Source organism: Echeneis naucrates, chromosome 10 (assembly GCF_900963305.1).
Source record: "Echeneis naucrates chromosome 10, fEcheNa1.1, whole genome shotgun sequence".
In the NCBI taxonomy this organism is placed as follows: domain Eukaryota; kingdom Metazoa; phylum Chordata; class Actinopteri; order Carangiformes; family Echeneidae; genus Echeneis; species Echeneis naucrates.
The window spans coordinates 18,396,579-18,414,865 of NC_042520.1; the positions used below are offsets into that span (position 1 = coordinate 18,396,579).

General features: G+C 42.1%; 3 protein-coding genes across 3 annotated transcripts; all 3 read right to left on the minus strand.

Moving 5' to 3' along the window:
- Nucleotides 1–1,204: 1,204 nt before the first annotated feature.
- On the minus strand, nt 1,205–5,254 carry LOC115050213 (transmembrane protein 182-like). The gene is made up of 5 exons (XM_029513008.1): nt 4,937–5,254; nt 3,376–3,499; nt 2,922–3,020; nt 2,146–2,283; nt 1,205–1,819 (listed from the first exon to the last, which is right to left on the minus strand). The coding sequence occupies exons 1-5, from the start codon at nt 5,108–5,110 to the stop codon at nt 1,599–1,601; spliced, it is 756 nt and encodes a 251-aa protein (XP_029368868.1). The 5' UTR covers nt 5,111–5,254; the 3' UTR covers nt 1,205–1,598.
- A 511-nt stretch (nt 5,255–5,765) lies between these two features.
- Nucleotides 5,766–13,615, minus strand: LOC115050482 (sodium/hydrogen exchanger 2-like). Its single transcript, XM_029513316.1, has 12 exons — nt 13,372–13,615; nt 12,580–12,802; nt 11,782–12,022; nt 11,449–11,699; nt 11,129–11,346; nt 9,748–9,944; nt 9,572–9,661; nt 9,100–9,170; nt 8,777–8,911; nt 7,860–7,956; nt 7,615–7,743; nt 5,766–6,002 (listed from the first exon to the last, which is right to left on the minus strand). The coding sequence occupies exons 1-12, from the start codon at nt 13,613–13,615 to the stop codon at nt 5,766–5,768; spliced, it is 2,133 nt and encodes a 710-aa protein (XP_029369176.1).
- A 2,131-nt stretch (nt 13,616–15,746) lies between these two features.
- Nucleotides 15,747–18,176, minus strand: LOC115050197 (uncharacterized). The gene is made up of 3 exons (XM_029512989.1): nt 18,159–18,176; nt 17,458–17,790; nt 15,747–17,263 (listed from the first exon to the last, which is right to left on the minus strand). Exons 2-3 carry the CDS (start codon nt 17,606–17,608, stop codon nt 16,569–16,571), a joined length of 846 nt encoding a protein of 281 aa, XP_029368849.1. The 5' UTR covers nt 17,609–17,790; nt 18,159–18,176; the 3' UTR covers nt 15,747–16,568.
- Between the last annotated feature and the right edge of the window lie 111 nt (nt 18,177–18,287).

Below are 18,287 nucleotides of genomic sequence, written 5' to 3' on the forward strand. Positions count from 1 at the left end.
CTATAAATGTTGACCACTTACACTTCAACCCCATAACCACTCTATGTGTATTTACCTATTTATCTTGGCTTAACCATGGTTGGTGTTATATAGCCCTAATGGAGAGAAGCTGAGGATACCTGGATAATAATTCTAGTAGTTTAAATAAAAATCTACTTGGTAGTACCTCGCAAAGCTCAGTAAAGATGAATGTTTAAACTAGTCCATGTAAGATTACAACAAAGAAGAGACAATCAGCGACAGACATAGAAATGTATAATCAAGATTTATTGAAAGTATTTTCAAATTATAAGTTTTTTTTTTACAAGTGCAAAATTTTAATGGCTGCTTGTGCTTGTAAAATGTACATGAGGTCAACTTGGTGAGTAACTGCCTGCCTACTCACTAACAACAAACATACAGATAACGAATAAACTCCACAACAGTATTGTTACACTACATTATACAATGTGGTGCTGTGTTACAGTCTGTGTGTGTGTGTGCACGTGTCTGTGTGAACGTGTGTATTTGATCAGTGAGGTCTTTGAAAACCCCCCCAGCACCACCCCTTCTCCTCACCGCAGCAGATGAAAGCTGATATGTGTGATTGAGAGTCCACTTGCTTGTTTCCACATGCTGCCTACTCAAACCAATGAAAACTGAGGATGATCTAATATTTTTGCAGTTATGATACCATCATAGGTCTGTGCGTCCCCTTTGGAAAAAAACTGAATGGTTTGGGTGGCAGTGTGAGTGTGCCTGTGTGTTAGAGAAGGATAGATGTCTCCTGAATATCAACCAAAGGCAGAGGTCTCTGAAATGAATGTAGGCTGTGGGAGAGAAATCTAATAGTGCGAGGCAGAAAACAGAAAGCTTAAGGATTTGAATGAGGGAGTGAAATATGATTGGGGTGAAGGAGGCAGGTGGCCAGCCCACTGCACACCAACCAAACCCTCAGACAGCTGTTCATTTCTCAAAGCCCCCTTGCGCCCCCCTGCATGCATCAATTCTTTCTCCATCCCCCTCATACCCACGTCCATCCCTCTCCTGCTCCACCCCCACCCTCAATCCAAACCTGCCATTTCTGTTTCCAGTCCATCCAGTCCCCCCCTCCCTCCCACCTCACTCTGGCCTACTCTGATCGTGTGCCAGGACCGGGACAGGGGACACAGCTGGTTCACCCATGCATTTCTCACCTTCTGCTTATTTGCAGCATCAATAAAAAGAAGTAAATAGTAGAATGACACAAGGAGCCAGCTGAGTGGAAGAGATATTTATATTCACAGTTTTGCATAAAAAAAGACAGTCTTAAAACATCTTTACTGCTCCTTGGAGCCAGCATCATAGATATAGATATTAATCCTATCAACTCTACCACTGAGCTATTGTGAAATTAATGTTTGTGGAAGTGGGGATTTTGGAGAAAGAAAGAAAGAAAGCTGCTACACTAAACCAGTGTGTGTGTTAGCGCTCTTCTTAACCATCTTATCCAAAGGCTGGGGCTGGAAAGTTGGTTGTATCATTCCAGCCAGTATTTACATGCCAAAAGTGTGTTGCTCATCCCAATGCAGGACATAAAAAGGTCAGTCCTCTCCTCTCCTGTGAGCCAGACAGTGAGCTCACTTGCTGGCATGCAGCGCCCGACCCACCATCATGAAGACCAACCCAGACACAAGCTCCAGAGGCACGCCAGCTGCCGCCACCATGAATGACAACCCATAGAGCACTGAAACCTTGGCATCTGGACACGCCTCTCCTCTCTCCTGCAGGATGTAGCGCCTCACATCCACCACCTCCATCCATAGCACAAACAGAAGCAGCAAGAACAGGACCAAGCAAGCTGTGAATACAGAGAGTGTCAGGAAGGCAGAGAGTCACAGAGGCTATCGCTGTCATGAGTAACACCAGAGGAATGCAGCTCCTACTCATCTCTGCTGTTACCACGGTAGTAGTGTTTACACCTGCTGTTGTTATAGTGACAGTGCTGCAGAGTGACATCTGCTGCTCTGCGTGTTGGGCATGTATTTGTTATGTGACGGGCACCAACAGCTGACAGCAGCAATGACTGCAACATGTGTTTGTGTCTGCACAGTCACTGACTCCCCTGGCAGGATGTTTCCCTCCACAGAGAGAGAAACAATGTGCTTATATTAGTTTATAGTTTACCAGCAGCAACAAGGAGGCCTCCACCCAACTTGTAGAGTTTGTGGCTGATGAAGGGGACACCACAGAGCAAGAGGAAGCCTCCAGCCAGAGCTGAGACCAGCCCAAGGATTATCAGCAGGGTCCAGAAACCCCGAAACACTGCAAGACACACAAGAAGGCCACCATCAGAGCAGTGGACCCATGTGAATGGTGGGCCACAAGATAGGAAGCTTACTAAATAATAATAAAAGATTCAAATATCCTCCACTAGACCTGTATTCCTCAAGTAGAGAGTGTTTTGAGACAGCATTAAAATCGCTGGGAAATGATATATGACGATATGCCTCGTTCCACCTTCCAAAGACGTGCAGGTTTAAATTAATGGATGACTCTAAATTTAAATGTGAAAGCGAACAGTTGTTTGTCTCTGAATGTCGGCCCTGTGATTGACTGGCGACCTGTCCAGACTCTACCCTACACTCACCCAATGTGAGCTGGGAGTGGCTCCAGCTGGACTGGATGAATGGCTGGTTTTTGGATGAGTTTTAGGGAGTTTTGCTGTGGGACTTTGACCCTTGACTTTTAAAAATTCTTCTGCATGTGAAACGAGGAGGAAACATGAGACCTATATATTTCTTCTTAGCCACAACAGCCATGAAATCTTGGCTAGGCAGTGTAAGTTACAGTATAATTTCAATATCCAAACGTAAATACTATGTGTGTGTATGTGTGTGGGAGTGAGTAACTACAAACATGCATGCTGTGTGCATACAGAGTGTTTGTGACTTGTGAAATACCTGCTGTCGCATCATAACTGGGATGAGGCACTGGTCCAAGTGCAACAGGCAGAGGGAAGAGGTAACCATGGATACACACCTTGGACTCTGGCTGGTTTGCTAAAGTTAAAAGAAAAGGAGATAGTAAAAAAAAAAAAAAAAAAAGCTCAAGACTCAGAAAGAACATTCAAAACCTCATAAAAAATAAAGTGGTTCTAAAAATGGCTGGATGTGGTTAAGAGCAGGAAAAATGAGAGTGCAAAAGTGCAAAACTTCTAGAAAAGCCCAAAAAACGCCTCATAAACTGAAAGAAAAGCCAAGATTCTTCTTACTGTATATATTTTGTCATATATCCAAATTATAGACATTTATCTTTCCTATACTAGTTAGCCTGTCAGGGAGACCACACTGCCACCATATTGGACAAGCCCCAACAAAAACCTTTTAATACCCTCGGACAACGTTTTCTACATACTGAAGAGAGTGGCCAGGACTGCATGCGTTGTGGGCTCCACCTGAAACACACAGCGCCAGAAGAAACCCTCATGGTGGAGCGTGAGAGATGAAGGAGGAACGGTGACTACACCCATGGCCATGACCTAAAATATAGAAAGAGATTGTGGACAATCTACGGATTATCTGTCAGTTTTGTCAACCACTTTGTGTGGCGTCTGTACTTCAGTGGTGCCACGGCATCAAACATGGTTCTGATTATGGTCTGCTGGTCTGTGAGGTTTTCAAGGGGAACTTATGAAACACGCATGAGTGATACTCTCCACTTGCTTGTCAAAAATATGATTGATGGCACCGAATAACACACAGCAACTTTAATCATCATCTTTCTTGAAAATGAAAAACTGTTGTGCTGTGATGTTTGGGGGGGATTCACAGGGGGATTAGCTTTAAAAGAAAAAAAAAAAAATCCTTACACTGCATATTGGGAACTGTCTCACAAATGTGGCATGGAAAGATAAACTGGGAAATTAAAGGGGCAGAAAACTTGACTTTATGTACTGCAATCAGTTATTTGTGATGGCAGGACTTGACTCAGCCAGTTAAATATGTATTGTGGTTTTGGGTGGCCACGACAAGAGAGTGGAGAAAATCACACGGATGATGCCATCATCTGGAGAGATTACATGCTAGCCTAGTACCATTTCAAACTAAGACTGAATATGGTAAACAATGGGCTTCATTCACGATACCATGCTAGCATTGTCTTGGTGACAATATTAGCATAGTAAGTAATTAGCAACATTAAAGTTATTTAAAGCAATATTTAGTTTAAAGCACCAGGCTGCTAGTGTGGCCAGTTATTCTTTATCTGGTTGAAAGAAAGTCTGTTCACTAGGTGGGCAGGGTCTAATGAAGCAATGCTATTGACTGCATTATGGGAGCAAACATTTTTTTTTTAATCAAGCTGTACTAAAAGTTGCTATATTCAGACTAAACCTAACCTAAGGATCACTCAGTATCTGAGGGGTTTTATCTTATTCCAGTCTGTGTCTTGTATTACGTGCAACATCTCCTGCTACATCTTTAACCCTTGTCTTGGCGTCAGATTCAAAGACGACCCAGCCACAAGAACCTGGTGCTTAAAAATGAGTGGCCTCCACTAATTGAATTCAGTCTTTTTGCACTGTTGAAAAGGGAAAACCCCGACACAGACAAAGTGTGTGATGAAAGAAAGTTTGTCTACTTAACACAAAAAACATTTGCGGTTTAAAATTCAATGTACCTTTTTTTAATCTAGAGGTTTAGTGGTTTCAGGCCAAGGGGAGTATGCAGAATGTGAAGATGTCATAAAGGGTAAATATCTTTAAATGGCACAGCATGCGCCCCGGAGTCTGGACATAGCCTGATCAGCTTCCACATTGGTCATTTTATAGTTATCACATGAGCCGTTTCACTGTTAGAATTAATACACTGCTGTGGTTATTATTATTTGGACTCTAGCATACAGCATTGAGGTTTGCATTCATGCAGTGCATGAATTTGTTTATGGACGATTATGTGCACACACGTTTCTGTCCTACCTCAGTCCGATTGGCGTCTTTTTCTCCTGTCTGGGGTGTTTGCGTTGGCTGTGTGTATGGTCCACAGTTGTCACTGGCCACCAGCCAGTAGTCTGTAGCAAAGGCCAGGAAGAAACACAGGGTTGCTACCGCCCCAAAAATCCCCCCAGCCAAGGCTGCAGCTCCCACCCTCATGATTCCAACCTAAAACCTCCTTCACTGCCCTTTCTCCTCAGCTTTAGGCGCTCCGGTCAGTGAGTACTCAGCCCCTCACGGGTGTTCACTGCAGCCCTCTGCACAGCCCCTGTCATATAGAAAACGGTTGCCTCTGCCAGCCACTCCCTGGCATGCTGGGAGCTGTGGGGAAAGAAACTACACCAGAACTGAGTTGGGGGGGGGGGGGTCAGGAGTTATTTTAGGAAGGCTGCCCTTGTCAAATTACCAGTGGGTGTGCTGTGCATTTATAACGAAAACAAGGAGAGGTAGGACTGGCTTATGAGTGTGTTACAATGTGGACAGCAACTATCAGCATTTATGGCTGCAAGGTATTTCTGAGGGAGGTGTAACTCTTGGAGAGCCACTTTGAAAATGAATTAGACTGGAGATGCAAATGACCCCCAAACCTCCACAAGAGCTGTTCAAGAGGTGAAACATGGAGCGAAGGAAGGCTTTAATGTAACACTGAAAATAATAAAGCCTGGACATAAGAAGTTTAACCCAGTTTAACCATTTTATTTTGAAGTTATCAGTTAAATTTCTAAAACCTTTAATCAACAAAGTCTTCAACCTCTAAATACATATTTTTGGAACCACACTCAATAAATTGCTTTTACTCTTTTGGTCTTCATTTCTATTTCTCATTCTCTAAAAAAAAGCTAAGATGTTTCTTGGGGGCTCTTCCCATGGGTATTTGATGCTGTGGGGAGATCCGGTCCTCTCTGGTGGATGAGGTCTTCCGATCCACTTGCTGAGCCTGAGCTGAGGCTGCTGGGACCATACAGTCCTGCAGGATGGGCCTTGAGCTCATGGAGCACACTGGTGAGAAAAGAGAAGCTAAAGTGGCCTCAAGAGCAACAAAGTAAAAAGCCTGGTTACAGCAAGGTAAGGAGGAATAGCAAGACAAGGGTAATATTTTCCAGCCTCACTTCCAGCCAGGGTTTTCTTTTTTTGGCTCATCGTCTGGACTGTAGCTGAGGCTCAGGGGAGAGGAGGGAACTTCAGACTGAGAAGTGGCAGCATTATTGAGTGATAAACAGCCTACAGTGCACATACGTTGTTAACAAGCTAAATCTGTTCTTGTTTCCAGCACCAACTCTCTCCTGACACATACATACAGAGCGTTTCCGGATTCCTGGAACTTCTCTCCTGCTGTTATATTACGCTCATTATTATTATATTAAACTTATTGCAGGTCTTACACAGAGATAACTAATCAGTGAAATGTGCTCTTTGGTTGCCACTGCTGCCTCTTTGAGCTTAATGTGAGTTTTGTTACCACACAGTTGTGTACACACACATACACACACACAATGCTGCAGTATCATAAATGAACAGCAGAAACTGACTCAGGGACCCAGACTCAGAACACTTAGACTGAATCAGATCACCAGTCACAGATCCGCTGTCTCTGCGTGTCAAGCTCCGGTCTCAGGGACACAATCACATCCACAAAAATAACACTAATGGTAGCTGAAACATCTGGAAGTTAAGCTAGCTCTCAGGGACAATAAACTGCTGCCACCACAAGAGGGTAGTAAACTACACAATGAATGCAAACAGATTCTTTATGGTCCCAAAGCTGCTCAGAATTGGGATGTAAAGAGAGACCACTAACACTCCCGTATTGTTCTAATTAACTTCAGTTTTTAGTTTTCCTTGATCAAGCACTTCTTGTCAAGAATCTTCTGTTAAATGGTATTTTACATCAAGCAAAGAATCATATCTGAACATCAAAGTCCACAGAATATGAAAGAGAATATGCAGCAATTACTATGCTTATATTACACAATGTCAATACAATAATTCACATTGCTCATTTGTACAGTAAGCGTTCAGACTTTACCTGTGTGAGACCTGCTGAGTCCTGCTCTTGCTCTGTGTGATCCATCAAACTCTCTGTCCTCCCGCTGTAACATTAGAGACATTGAATTGTTTCTTTTTTCTAAAATAATTTTCTTTTCATAATTACACTGTTATTATAGTTAAAGTATCCACTATATTTTAAACTATATGTCTTTCCATCACTTGAACTAAAGGTGGAGAATGGTCCGGATATAAAATCTGTAGTCTGACTGATGTTATTTCCCTTTGAAATAGAATCATTATAAGATTGCTAATGAACACAGAAAAAGTGTATGTAAATTAATCACTTGTCTCTGTACGATACACTGAATGCATTTACCTAATGAATATGTGATAGCTGCCAGTCTAACTTTATTAATTACAGTGTGTCTAGCTGTCACAGAAAAGCTCGGTGAATTAGTGAATTTGGCTAAAAAGAGAAATCAATTGATGCATGTAAAATGTATTAAGTAAATAAACGATTGCCTTTAGACAAACAACTAAAACAAAGGCAGAATTAAAACTCCACACATGGAATTATTATGGTGGAATGTTTCCTGTTTCCTGTAACGTAGAGTAAATGAGTTTTATTGATGTGTTATTCAATACATACCTGTGTGTGTACATGCATACAGTACCTGGGACCAATGTGTGATTGTATCATATGTGTATCTTTCTCCCAGACTCTGGTGTCTATAAAGAGGTCTTCTGATTTTGTCTTTGGTGGCGTCCTGGTGCAGAGTGTGTCTGCTGTAAGCCGGAGTCTGCTGGAGTGAGAAAACACACCCAGAAAGTGCGCAGATGAAGAGCACAAGACTGGTAGAGGATATGTTTCTATTTTTATACAACTGTAAAACAATAATACCAGAAGTTTTGAATTTACCTTGTTGTTAAAGTTTTGAAGGTTTCTGGAGAGGATACGCCTGATGCTGTCCATCTCTTCTGGTAAGAGAGGGCGACTGTTGGAGTGGGGGTCCACTCTAAAGTGAGGAGTGGATAGTCGCACCCACTTAGCTCAAAACTGTGCAGTGAAACCAGTGGTGCAGTGCAGGATACGTGCAAGTGTACCGTCTTACTTTAAAGTAAGTAAGTAACAGCATGACCTACTCTGCCTTTGATTGGCTGATAATTCATATGTGGGCTGCATTTGTTGGTGCGACAGCAGACTGTGAGGACAAGCCAATCAGAGGCAAAAGGGGAGGGGAGGACTTAATAATAAAAGGACAGAATTTATCAGAATTAGAAACTGCCTTACATTGATGAGCCCGTGCTGTGAGCAGAGGCTCACAGCACGGGCTCATCACCCACCACACCACTGAGACAAGCTCATTGTTTGTGGGACACTACTGATCGCAACATTCTGCATCCCTTCTGTGGCTAGTGTTGATTTCATGATCATCCTCAGTCCCTGAAGTCAAGCAGCAAAAATTAATTGAATATGTGCAACAGTGTTGGTTTGCTTTTGGATAAACTAAATAAGTAAGATGTCAATGTCATTGTTTGTAACACAGGGTGTTTATCATTTGTGAGACAGTTTGCCTTTAAGGGATGCAATGGTGCATAAATTAAAATTAGAGTTATTTCTACACGCCAAGTGAAGACTGACATCTTTCATCAGATTGACTGAAACCCACCGACAAATGAAGCGCTAATATTCTCCTCACAGGACTTCAGGTATCACAGACCACTGCGATGGCCATGAACCTTTTCTTCCTGTTTTGGGGACCTTGAAGGACCTCATTCAATTAGACCTAGAGATCCTGGGCTGATAAATGTAAAGTTAAAGACATGTTTCCTCACATTGGCGGTGCCTCCTCGTCACCTCTCTGCTCCCTTCTTTCGAGCTCCTGGTAAACTCTGAGGATGCTGGAGCGAGCCTGATGGTCCTCATGTATCAGGAAACGACGGAGGTACTTTTTGTTGAACTGCTCAAACCTCACTCACACACGCACACACACACACACACACACACAGATTGGCAGTTAAACCTTGAAAGCAACTTTGGTAGGTGGTGTTTGCTGCCATCTACTGACAATTTCCAATTTTTATACTTCTGAATATTACATATATTTCAAGGGAGATCCAAGTATAAGGTAAAATCAAAACACTTAGTGGAAACTGACTTATCTTTCCAGTAGTGCTGTCCCCAGTACCCAACCACATCCTCTATCCCAGCCAGCAGGTGATCAATGAGCTATAAGAGTTATAATATCAACATCTGTAGGCAGCACAAATCACAAACCAGCATTAAATGATACTGCCTGCATTGCTTCATATATTTTCTCTTTCTAAAGCTGATCTGATCACATACTTTATACCCACAATACCATCCCTTTATTTTCAATTTCAAACGGCAGTGTTATTCAGAAACATGCTCCCATAAGTTGTTTAATTTTTACTGTAAAAAAAAAAATGAAATTTGCTTCAGCTGGATGATTTTCTATGTATGATTTAAATAAAGTTAGAGCACATTTTCCTGTAGCTGAGAGATTCAAACCTAGCTACACTTGGGGTGAGGTATTAATTAAACTCTACTATAAATAAAATCACTGTGCACAGACACTGCACCTCACTGTGATTGCAGGAATCTCTCACCCTGCTGTGGATCTCCTCACTGACAGTTGGCAGAGCTCGCTTCTTCCTCTTCACATCCAGCAGCTCTACCAGAGGTTTGATGGTCATCCCCTGAAGACCAGATAAAATCAATTCCAACAAGAATAACCGGGAAAGGTACTCCACAAAGCCCTGCCAATTTGATATTCATTTCCGACCTGTACAAAAACCGTGAAGAGAATGACGACAATGGTGGTTGTGATGAAGAGTCTTTTCTTTGGGAAGTCATCAATGAGGAAGACCAGGGAGAAACAGATTGCCCCCCTCAGGCCACCGTAGGCGATAATGAACTGATCCCTAAAGGTCACAGCATTCCTCCGAAACTTGTTCACCACAGCAGTCAGCAACAGAACACCTCAAGAGAAGGAAGAAGATGAAGGAAAATCCTCCATTTTGACCACTGTTTAGAAAGAAATTGCCAACTCAACTGAGAATGACATTCCAGATTATTGTGAGGAGCCTAAAACTAAACTGGTTGACTGTGAAGAAGACTTTTATTACAGGCACATTCAAACCCAACAAAGGTCAGAATTACATGAAGATATAAAATGCAAATATGACATATGTATATATGAAAAGCATTGATTTTATATATAGAATACAGACCTAAATACACAGCATTCACAAAAACACCAGCAAAAATCAGAATAAGGTTGCAAAAGACTGATTTCTTCTTCCTCATATAGACCTGAATACAACAAATTTGAAAATAAATATTGAAAATAAATAAATAAATAAATCCAATAAGTAAATTTACTGTAATTTTCTGAAGCCTGTTTGGTTGTTTTGGGGGGGAAAGTTATAGAAGAGAAACTCAATATCTGAGCTAAGGAAAAAGAAATCTGTCTGCCTGGGATCTTTAGTCTGAGGCTCAGACTGTATATGAATCCAGGTCACAGAGTCCTCTCACTCACTGAAATAGGCCCTACGGAAGATCGTGTCTGAGGTGATGGAAATGAAAAGACGATCAGCGGGTTTTCTAAATAGTGCTGCATGCAATTAATCATCCTCCCCTTTTTCAAAGATTAGGTCTTTAAAGAGGATCCTTCCTTTACAGTTCAATAGATCATTTTATCATTTTATTAGTGCTATTAAGGTAATTGCAGTAATTCATCAAATCCTTATATCCTTGTATAGAAGGAAAACATCAACATGAACAAATATACAGCAATAATCTAAGATAGTAATCGAGGATGAGAGACATAACCAGACTCGTAAAAGTCCTTTGGGAAAAAACATGTTCCCTGTTATGAGTCCTTTACATTGTGTGAGAAGTCTTGATACAAATCATTCACCATGAATGATTTATTCCTGTCTACTGGCTGCTGGCAGGCCATCAGAATAGTTGATATTACTGTATAATGTTTCTTGGTCGTACCCACAAAATCCTGTTAAAACCTGTCGGCACTGTGATATTTTTTATTTGGATCTCGGCTCTGTGCGGGCTTGCAGGCTTCATGCTACCAACCAGGAACCAAGTTTCTGACCAGTAAATCATTGGTAGATATAAAAATGATTTCTTCGGGATTTGTAAGTTACCTGTTGCCCTCCATACAAGGCAGAGCAGCAGTGTGGAGCAGACAAAGGGCCAGCTCCACATGTGGACATCCTGTATGGTGGACACGCCCAGGAAGATGAAGATTAAGGTTTCACTCACGCTGCTCCACATCTTCAGGAAGTACTGGATGCTGGTGTTGCTGCGCTCAGACACATTAGCCTCCACGTATTGTTTCATAGTGACAGCACAGGTCACAATGCTAAAGGAAGAGGGAGGGAACGAAAATGATTCGACATTTTCCTAAACAGAACATTCACAAAAGGAGGTGTTGGAGTCCAAGCTCATATCCAGCAGCACTCACGCCATGATACCAGAGAGGTGAAGCATCTCTGAGGTCAGGTAGGACAGGTAGGAGTAGAGAAAGACGAAGAGTGGGGCAATGACCTGAGCCCTGGAGGTGAACCGTGAGGTAAGGGCTGCCACCAGGCCAAAGAAGAGGCCCACACACAGGCCGCCGAGGCCCACCATCACCACCCTGCAGCCGCCCAGCAACACATCCACCCCTGATACTGATGGTAGACGGAGGAAGGACTCAAACAGCTTGTAGAGCACCTGATGGCAAGAGCAGTGTATTGTGAGCGCAGGAGTGGATTTCACACATACACACATGCACATGCACCACCTCTCCCCTCACCACAGTTACAGCATCATTGAGCAGCGACTCGCCGAACACCAAGATATGCAGCTGGTCATTCACATGCATCTCCTGGAAGACGGAGAGCACGGCCACGGGGTCAACAGCAGCAATCAGAGAGCCAAACAGCAGGCAGTGAAGCAGAGAGACATCTCCCAGAGAGCTCTGAGCCAACAGGCAGACGCCGTACAGAGACAGGCCGATGCCCAGGACGTTCCATAAGGTTCCCAACACTGCATACCTGGATAAATGCACACAGTCCGGTCAGCATATAGCATACAGCTGCCACAACGACCAGTGATGCCATAAGCCTGCAATATAGCTCGAACAAGTGAAATATAATATAATTTTCCCTTAGATCTGCATAGATATTTATTTAATTTTATTTTTTTATGTGTCTCTCGGGGGCAGTGAAGTGTAAACACTGACATAATGTACCCATAGTGCACCATATTAACAGCGTGAGGTGTGAGCCACAAAACCAAAACAATGAGCGACTGTATATTATCATAGTAGCGCTTTAAGTTAAATACTCACCCTTTTATAATCAATCCATGACGCTGAACATTCTCACAATGACAATTTCAGAGAAGTATAATGAGGGAATTTGAGTGAGACTGATGGAGGTAAATTTTACCTGAGTTTGCGCATTTATACAATATACTCCCATTTCAAAAGTTGACAATTAAACTTAATATTCAACAAAACTCTCTGAATCTAATGACTTCCCAAAACTAAAATGTAATCAACAGTATTAAGACTCAGACGTAAATATTTGAATATAGAAAAATTACCTACCACAGGATGGTACCGAGATTTTCAAAGAACAGCCTCCCTGGCAGGAAGTATCCTGCATCCAAGACAATCGGGGGGAGCAGAAAGAGGAAGAAAGAATTGGCGCTGAGAGTTGGGGGAGCAGAGTGCCGGACACCGTATATCACGCCTCCTACCAGGAGGCCCACCATGATGAGGAGGCAGCTCTCTGGGACGACTGCAGGGACTCGACCGGACCAGTGAAAACCTGAGAGAGAGCCCAGATGAAAGGACATCACAGCAGTTTGACTTCACAGCTGTGAGTTGTGATTTATAGCCAGTCACTTTGAATGAACGGCATCAACACAGTAGGCATCTGTAACAATAGTGACACTCATATTCTCAAATAGAGTTACTATTAACATACTTGTAAATTACTTGTTTTCCCTTTGAATGCATTTTTTAGACAATTACAAAGTGAATATGACCCTAACCCTAACCCTAACCGCTGGAGTTCCAGTTCTGTTTATTGTTTACATTATATAAAAAAAGATTCATTCAATTCCTACTTGGTTTTCCTTTCCTTTCCTTTTTTATCTTTACAATTCAATATATTACATTTATATATCAGTATCATAATTATAACTTTTAAGAACTCCCTTTCTGTGACTGAAAATCAAATCAAATCAAATCAAATCAGATTTATTTGTATAGCGCCAAATCCTAACAAAGTTACATCGAGGCACTTTACATATAGAGCAGGTCTAAAATGAGCCCAGTAACATCCAATCAGAAGTTGGCTTGTCATGTGTAAGTGAACAGAAGTCTGAGGTTTACCCAACTTGGCCAGTGAGGCCAACATAATCCACAGCACGATCTCAAAGGGAGCCTGCACATGATGGTAGTCCATGCTGAAAACCCTCAGAGCCACGGGCAGATCCATGGACAGGCCACCACTGCTGCTGTTGAAGCCCAGCAAGGGTGGTTGGTTGTGGGGCTGAGGAAGCTCAGCAGGGGGGGTCAGGCCCAAACACCCCGGGTAGGCTGAGAGAAGCAGAGAGAGAGTCCACAGAGCAGCCATGCTGGGACAGCAGGACAGAGAGAGAGAATAGGAGAGAGGTTATGGAAATGGGGGAGGGCAAACAAAACACACACACACACACACACACACACACACACACACACTGACACAAAACAACCTGACCACAACTCATGCAGCCACTAATGTGCACAGGAATCCCTGAGCTAGCAATGATGCCCAACTGAGACTGCAGAGCACACGCACACACACACACACACACACACGCACACACATACACACATCTTTTACTGTCGCATGACGTGAAAAAGTTGAATCTGTTGAAAAATGCTGCTACATCCTATTTATTCTCTAATATACAGGGTGTCAATAAAGTCTCTTTACAACTTAAAACATTTATTACAAAAGCAAACGAACAAACAAATATGTGGAAATTCTTTTTTTTTTGCCTCGTTAGTCGCAATGGCATCAGTGATATTTGTTTCATACACAGTATCTTTAACATAACCCCACAGAGAGAAGTCCAGGGTTCGGGTTAGGGTTAGGGCAGGTGTCCTATTTCATCAACAGGGTACCTGAAATATACAAATGCAGTGCGATTAAAAACTCAGTGTGGTTATCACACTGAGTACATCCAGCAAATCTGATTAAGATATAGCTTATCAATTGCCTTTGTAATATTTGTTTTATTTGTAAACAGACTTTATGGACACCCTGTGCAGTTATGTGCAAATGTAACTGAGGCAAAAAAAAAAAAAAAACAGAAGATATCAGATACTTCAGACAAATAGTCAGGTTACTGTATAATAGGACACACATACGCAGTGCACAAGATTTTATTTTATTTTTTTTTTTAAAAACAACAAATCTTCTCATGTCGCAACAAAAAGAAACTCATTTGTGGCCAAGACAATAGCTTTCCCTTCCAGTGTGTTATTATTGAATTCAATGCTTATTTATTTTGTTGTCTTTATTTCATTTCAGTGTTTCTGCAGTCGAGTCAGTTTCATTACCAACACGAGGACTGTTATCAGAACAAAGCCTTTTGCTGCTGAATATCTCAAAATAATGGGAAATTGTCAAATAACCAATTTGTTGTTGAAATATGCTTTTAATATTAAAAATATGTTGTGTGTGCATGCCTTTGTGACTCTTACTAACAACATTTCCAGCAGATGGCATGTGAAAACATTTTTCACCAGTGTCACCAACTCTCCTGCAACTTCTGTAAAGTTGTTTCACATTCTCCTCTGGTCCAAGACAACAGATTGTCCGTCTTTTTCGCTACTTTTGCTTTTTTTTACAGATTTCTCTGGAGTACCACACTTTCTAATGACTCCCCCCCCCAAAAAAAAAAAAAAATCTAATAAAAAAAAAAAAGAGGAAAAAATGTAATGACAAAAAACAGAATCATGAAAATGGAGCTTTTTGATTACACTTTACATTCAACCATCATACATTTTTCAATGACATGAGTGGAAAGCCATCCATCGAGAACTTTTTTTTTTTAAACCAGACTTTGAAAAGTGAGTTTTTCCTCAGTGAATTCAACCATTTATGGAAAACAGCTGCAAAGCTCAAGGATCAACATATAACTCTTTGTAAAAGATGGGGTGTCTTCTCATTTCACTTGCGTCTCACAAGACAACATAAGACATGGCTCCCATTGATAATGCATGTGTTTTTCATACAAAAGCTAAAGTGCAGGTGTAATTAATAACAAGAATAATAGCTGCTGTCAAAAGGTCCGCTGGCTGCTTTCATGTGTTCTCATGTGTTTGTACCCAGGTATTCACAGTGAAATTTGAATACAGTTCTAGCACAAGTTAGGACACTAATACATTCGGCTATAGCATGTGTCAGTGCTGAGCGATCATGTGAACGTTGGGCAACCTTCAGAGAGGGTCGTGACTGAATCTCCCCTCAAAGTTTTGAATGCAGCTTTGTCCACATTTCTGAAGCTGTCTGCAGAGCTATCATTGCGTTAGCTTGATGGTCTCACTTCAGTGAACCGTGATCGCAGCACGTATTTTGATATTTGTCCCATTAGGAAAAGCACAGGCAATGTAGGTTCTCTCAGCAATGGGTCAGGTCCCATTATGTGCTTTTTTTTTGTCCTGGCATTTCATTCTTAAAATTAGCAGTTAATAATTACTGTCATCTCTGACACTGTAAGAAACAAACCTTGATTAGACAGTCGGTCTCTGAAAAACCGAGCTTGGTGGTGTTTGTTATTAAATGACAGTTGCCGTCACTGTGGGAGCTCTGAGGCCCAGATGTGAATAAATCATAACCCTTTGGATTGTTCCTTTGTCAACTCATGGCACGCTGAAGAGCATGTACTTCACACTGAAGTCAAACAGACATAGGAAAATGTCTCCTCAATTAAAAATAATCTGAATATCCAGAGGAATTTCATATCAGATCAGCTGCAGTTGGTCAATTGAAATTAAAATTGCTGTGAGTTTGCAGAATTTCTGTAAATACGGAAACATTTTGCAGCAGAAAGTCACATCGAGGGTGCTAATCAACATGGAAACTACACATCGACGGCATTAACTTAAGGTCATGTTCTGGTTCCACATTTGGTGCCAGGTAGCATGTAAGAAGGCATTCACACCTCATATTTCTTCAGGTTCCTTTATTTTATGGGACACATGCCTTTTTACATGACTTCCCCTGTGTGCAGCATAAATGTACGTTAGATGACAGTTTTCTTTATTATATTACCTGCCTATCACACGCCTACCTAAAATCTCAGTAAAATAAATTCTCCTGTTTCCGGCAAAGTGAATGTGTTGCAGTACAACAGTCCAACAGCAGGTGGCACATGAGAGCAGGTACATGTCAGGCATGTGTTCATTAAGCAAGTACACGGATACATCATGGAGACACATACACAAAAAGAAAGCACAAAAATGTCCTGAAATTAGTGAAGAGTGAGCAACATAACCACATTAACGTGGTACATTAAAGGTAATACTTTCATTTATACTTATTGATGAATGTTGTCAGGCACTGAGATCCTCAGCACAGGGGAGCTGAAGTTGGATGAGTAGGTTGCGTTGTGTGTGTTCAGATAGCTGATCTTCTTGTCGGTGTCTCCTCTGGCTTCTTCCAGACAGGCCTCCAGTGAATCTGGCCCCTGTGCCCCACTGCTGGGCTGCGGCGGTGGCACCAGGCCGTGCAGGAGACTGTTCCCCAGGTGGGAGTTACATCGAGCCAGGTTTTCAGTGAGGTGCTGCATGTACACCTCTTCAAACTGCTTGTCCAGAAGTCCATTTAGCACAGAGTTTGACATGGGTTCTAGACCTGATCCGGGTAGATCCAGGCTGATGTTCTCACTGTCCCCCATAACCAGATACCCCTGGTCTGGTATGGATGTAGCAGGGTCACCCTCTGGCTCCTGCTTGGCTGCCCACTCTGGATGATGGTGGACATCAGTGACAGCATTGTACAGGTCATGTGTGGTGAAAGTAGCTCTCAGTGGGTTGTGTGAGATGCGGCCTGAGTCGGCCACCTGCAGGTCTGGATACTGGTCCAGGAGGCTGCAGTCATCTACGCAAACTGTGAAGTCAGGGTCCAGGGCAGGGGCGTGGGACCACCCAGGGATTAAGAGGCCTGCAGGATGTTCAGGCATCACTCTCAGTCCCTGAGCTTGTGTGACATCTAACGCTTCCTGATTTGAACCTGATTGCAAAGAATAAGCCAGTCATTGTGTTACAGTTCAAGCTTTTTGAGTTTGACATTGTTAAATGAATTCATTAATAAGGTAATATCTGCCATCATAGTTTTAATAAAAGGGGAAAAAATATTGTGCAAAAGTATAGTGTGATAAGTTAGACCTCTCACAATCAGGCAAACATTTGATTTTAGCAGTTTACCTGCTTCAGCTGAATCGGTCTGTATACTTGAGTCGGAGGCCGCTGACTCAGACGGGTCTGGACAGTGAGGGCATGGCTGAGTTTTGGAAACAGAGGCAAATTTTCTCTTCTCCTTGTAAAGCAAAATTCGAAGAAAACCTTCACCCAGCATGACCAACGTGGATTGTTGTCTTCTTTTATGTCTGTCGTTTACTTCTTCTGGTCGTCAGTCTTGTGTGATACACTGTGATAGCATTTGTAGCTGTGAAGTTGCTCTGGCCTGTTTCACTTCTGCAAATGAGAGCTGGCCCTCCACCCACAGAAAAATGGCTTACTTCCTTTATTAGTCTGTAACTGAAAATCAATGTTTCACATGAGCTGGAAAAAACAATAAGCTACAATATTTGGCTCATTAATTTATGTAAAATATAACAATGTACAAGTCCTACAATAAAACTGTAAATAAATAAATAAAAAATAAAAAAACTTTAAGGACCTGTTTGTAATTTTAGCTGTAGCCACGTTTGCATCAACAGATAGACAGTGATCATAGACAGAATTATAACCTCTTGTAAATGCAAAAATTCTCTCATTTGATTTCTGTTGGGGTCACAGGGGGTGCTGGAGCCAATCCAAGCTGCCATCAGGTGACAGCGAGGCTTACGTATAGTGACATATAGAGACATAAAGAGACAAACAACCACTCACACTCACATTCATACCTGCGGGCAAAATAAAGTCACCAAATAATGCCTTTGAATGCCTTTGGACTCTGGGAGGAAACTGGAGTGGCCCCCTGGACTCATTGCGATGTCTAGCCTAACCCGAATAAGTGGTGCTCCTCTTTGGAA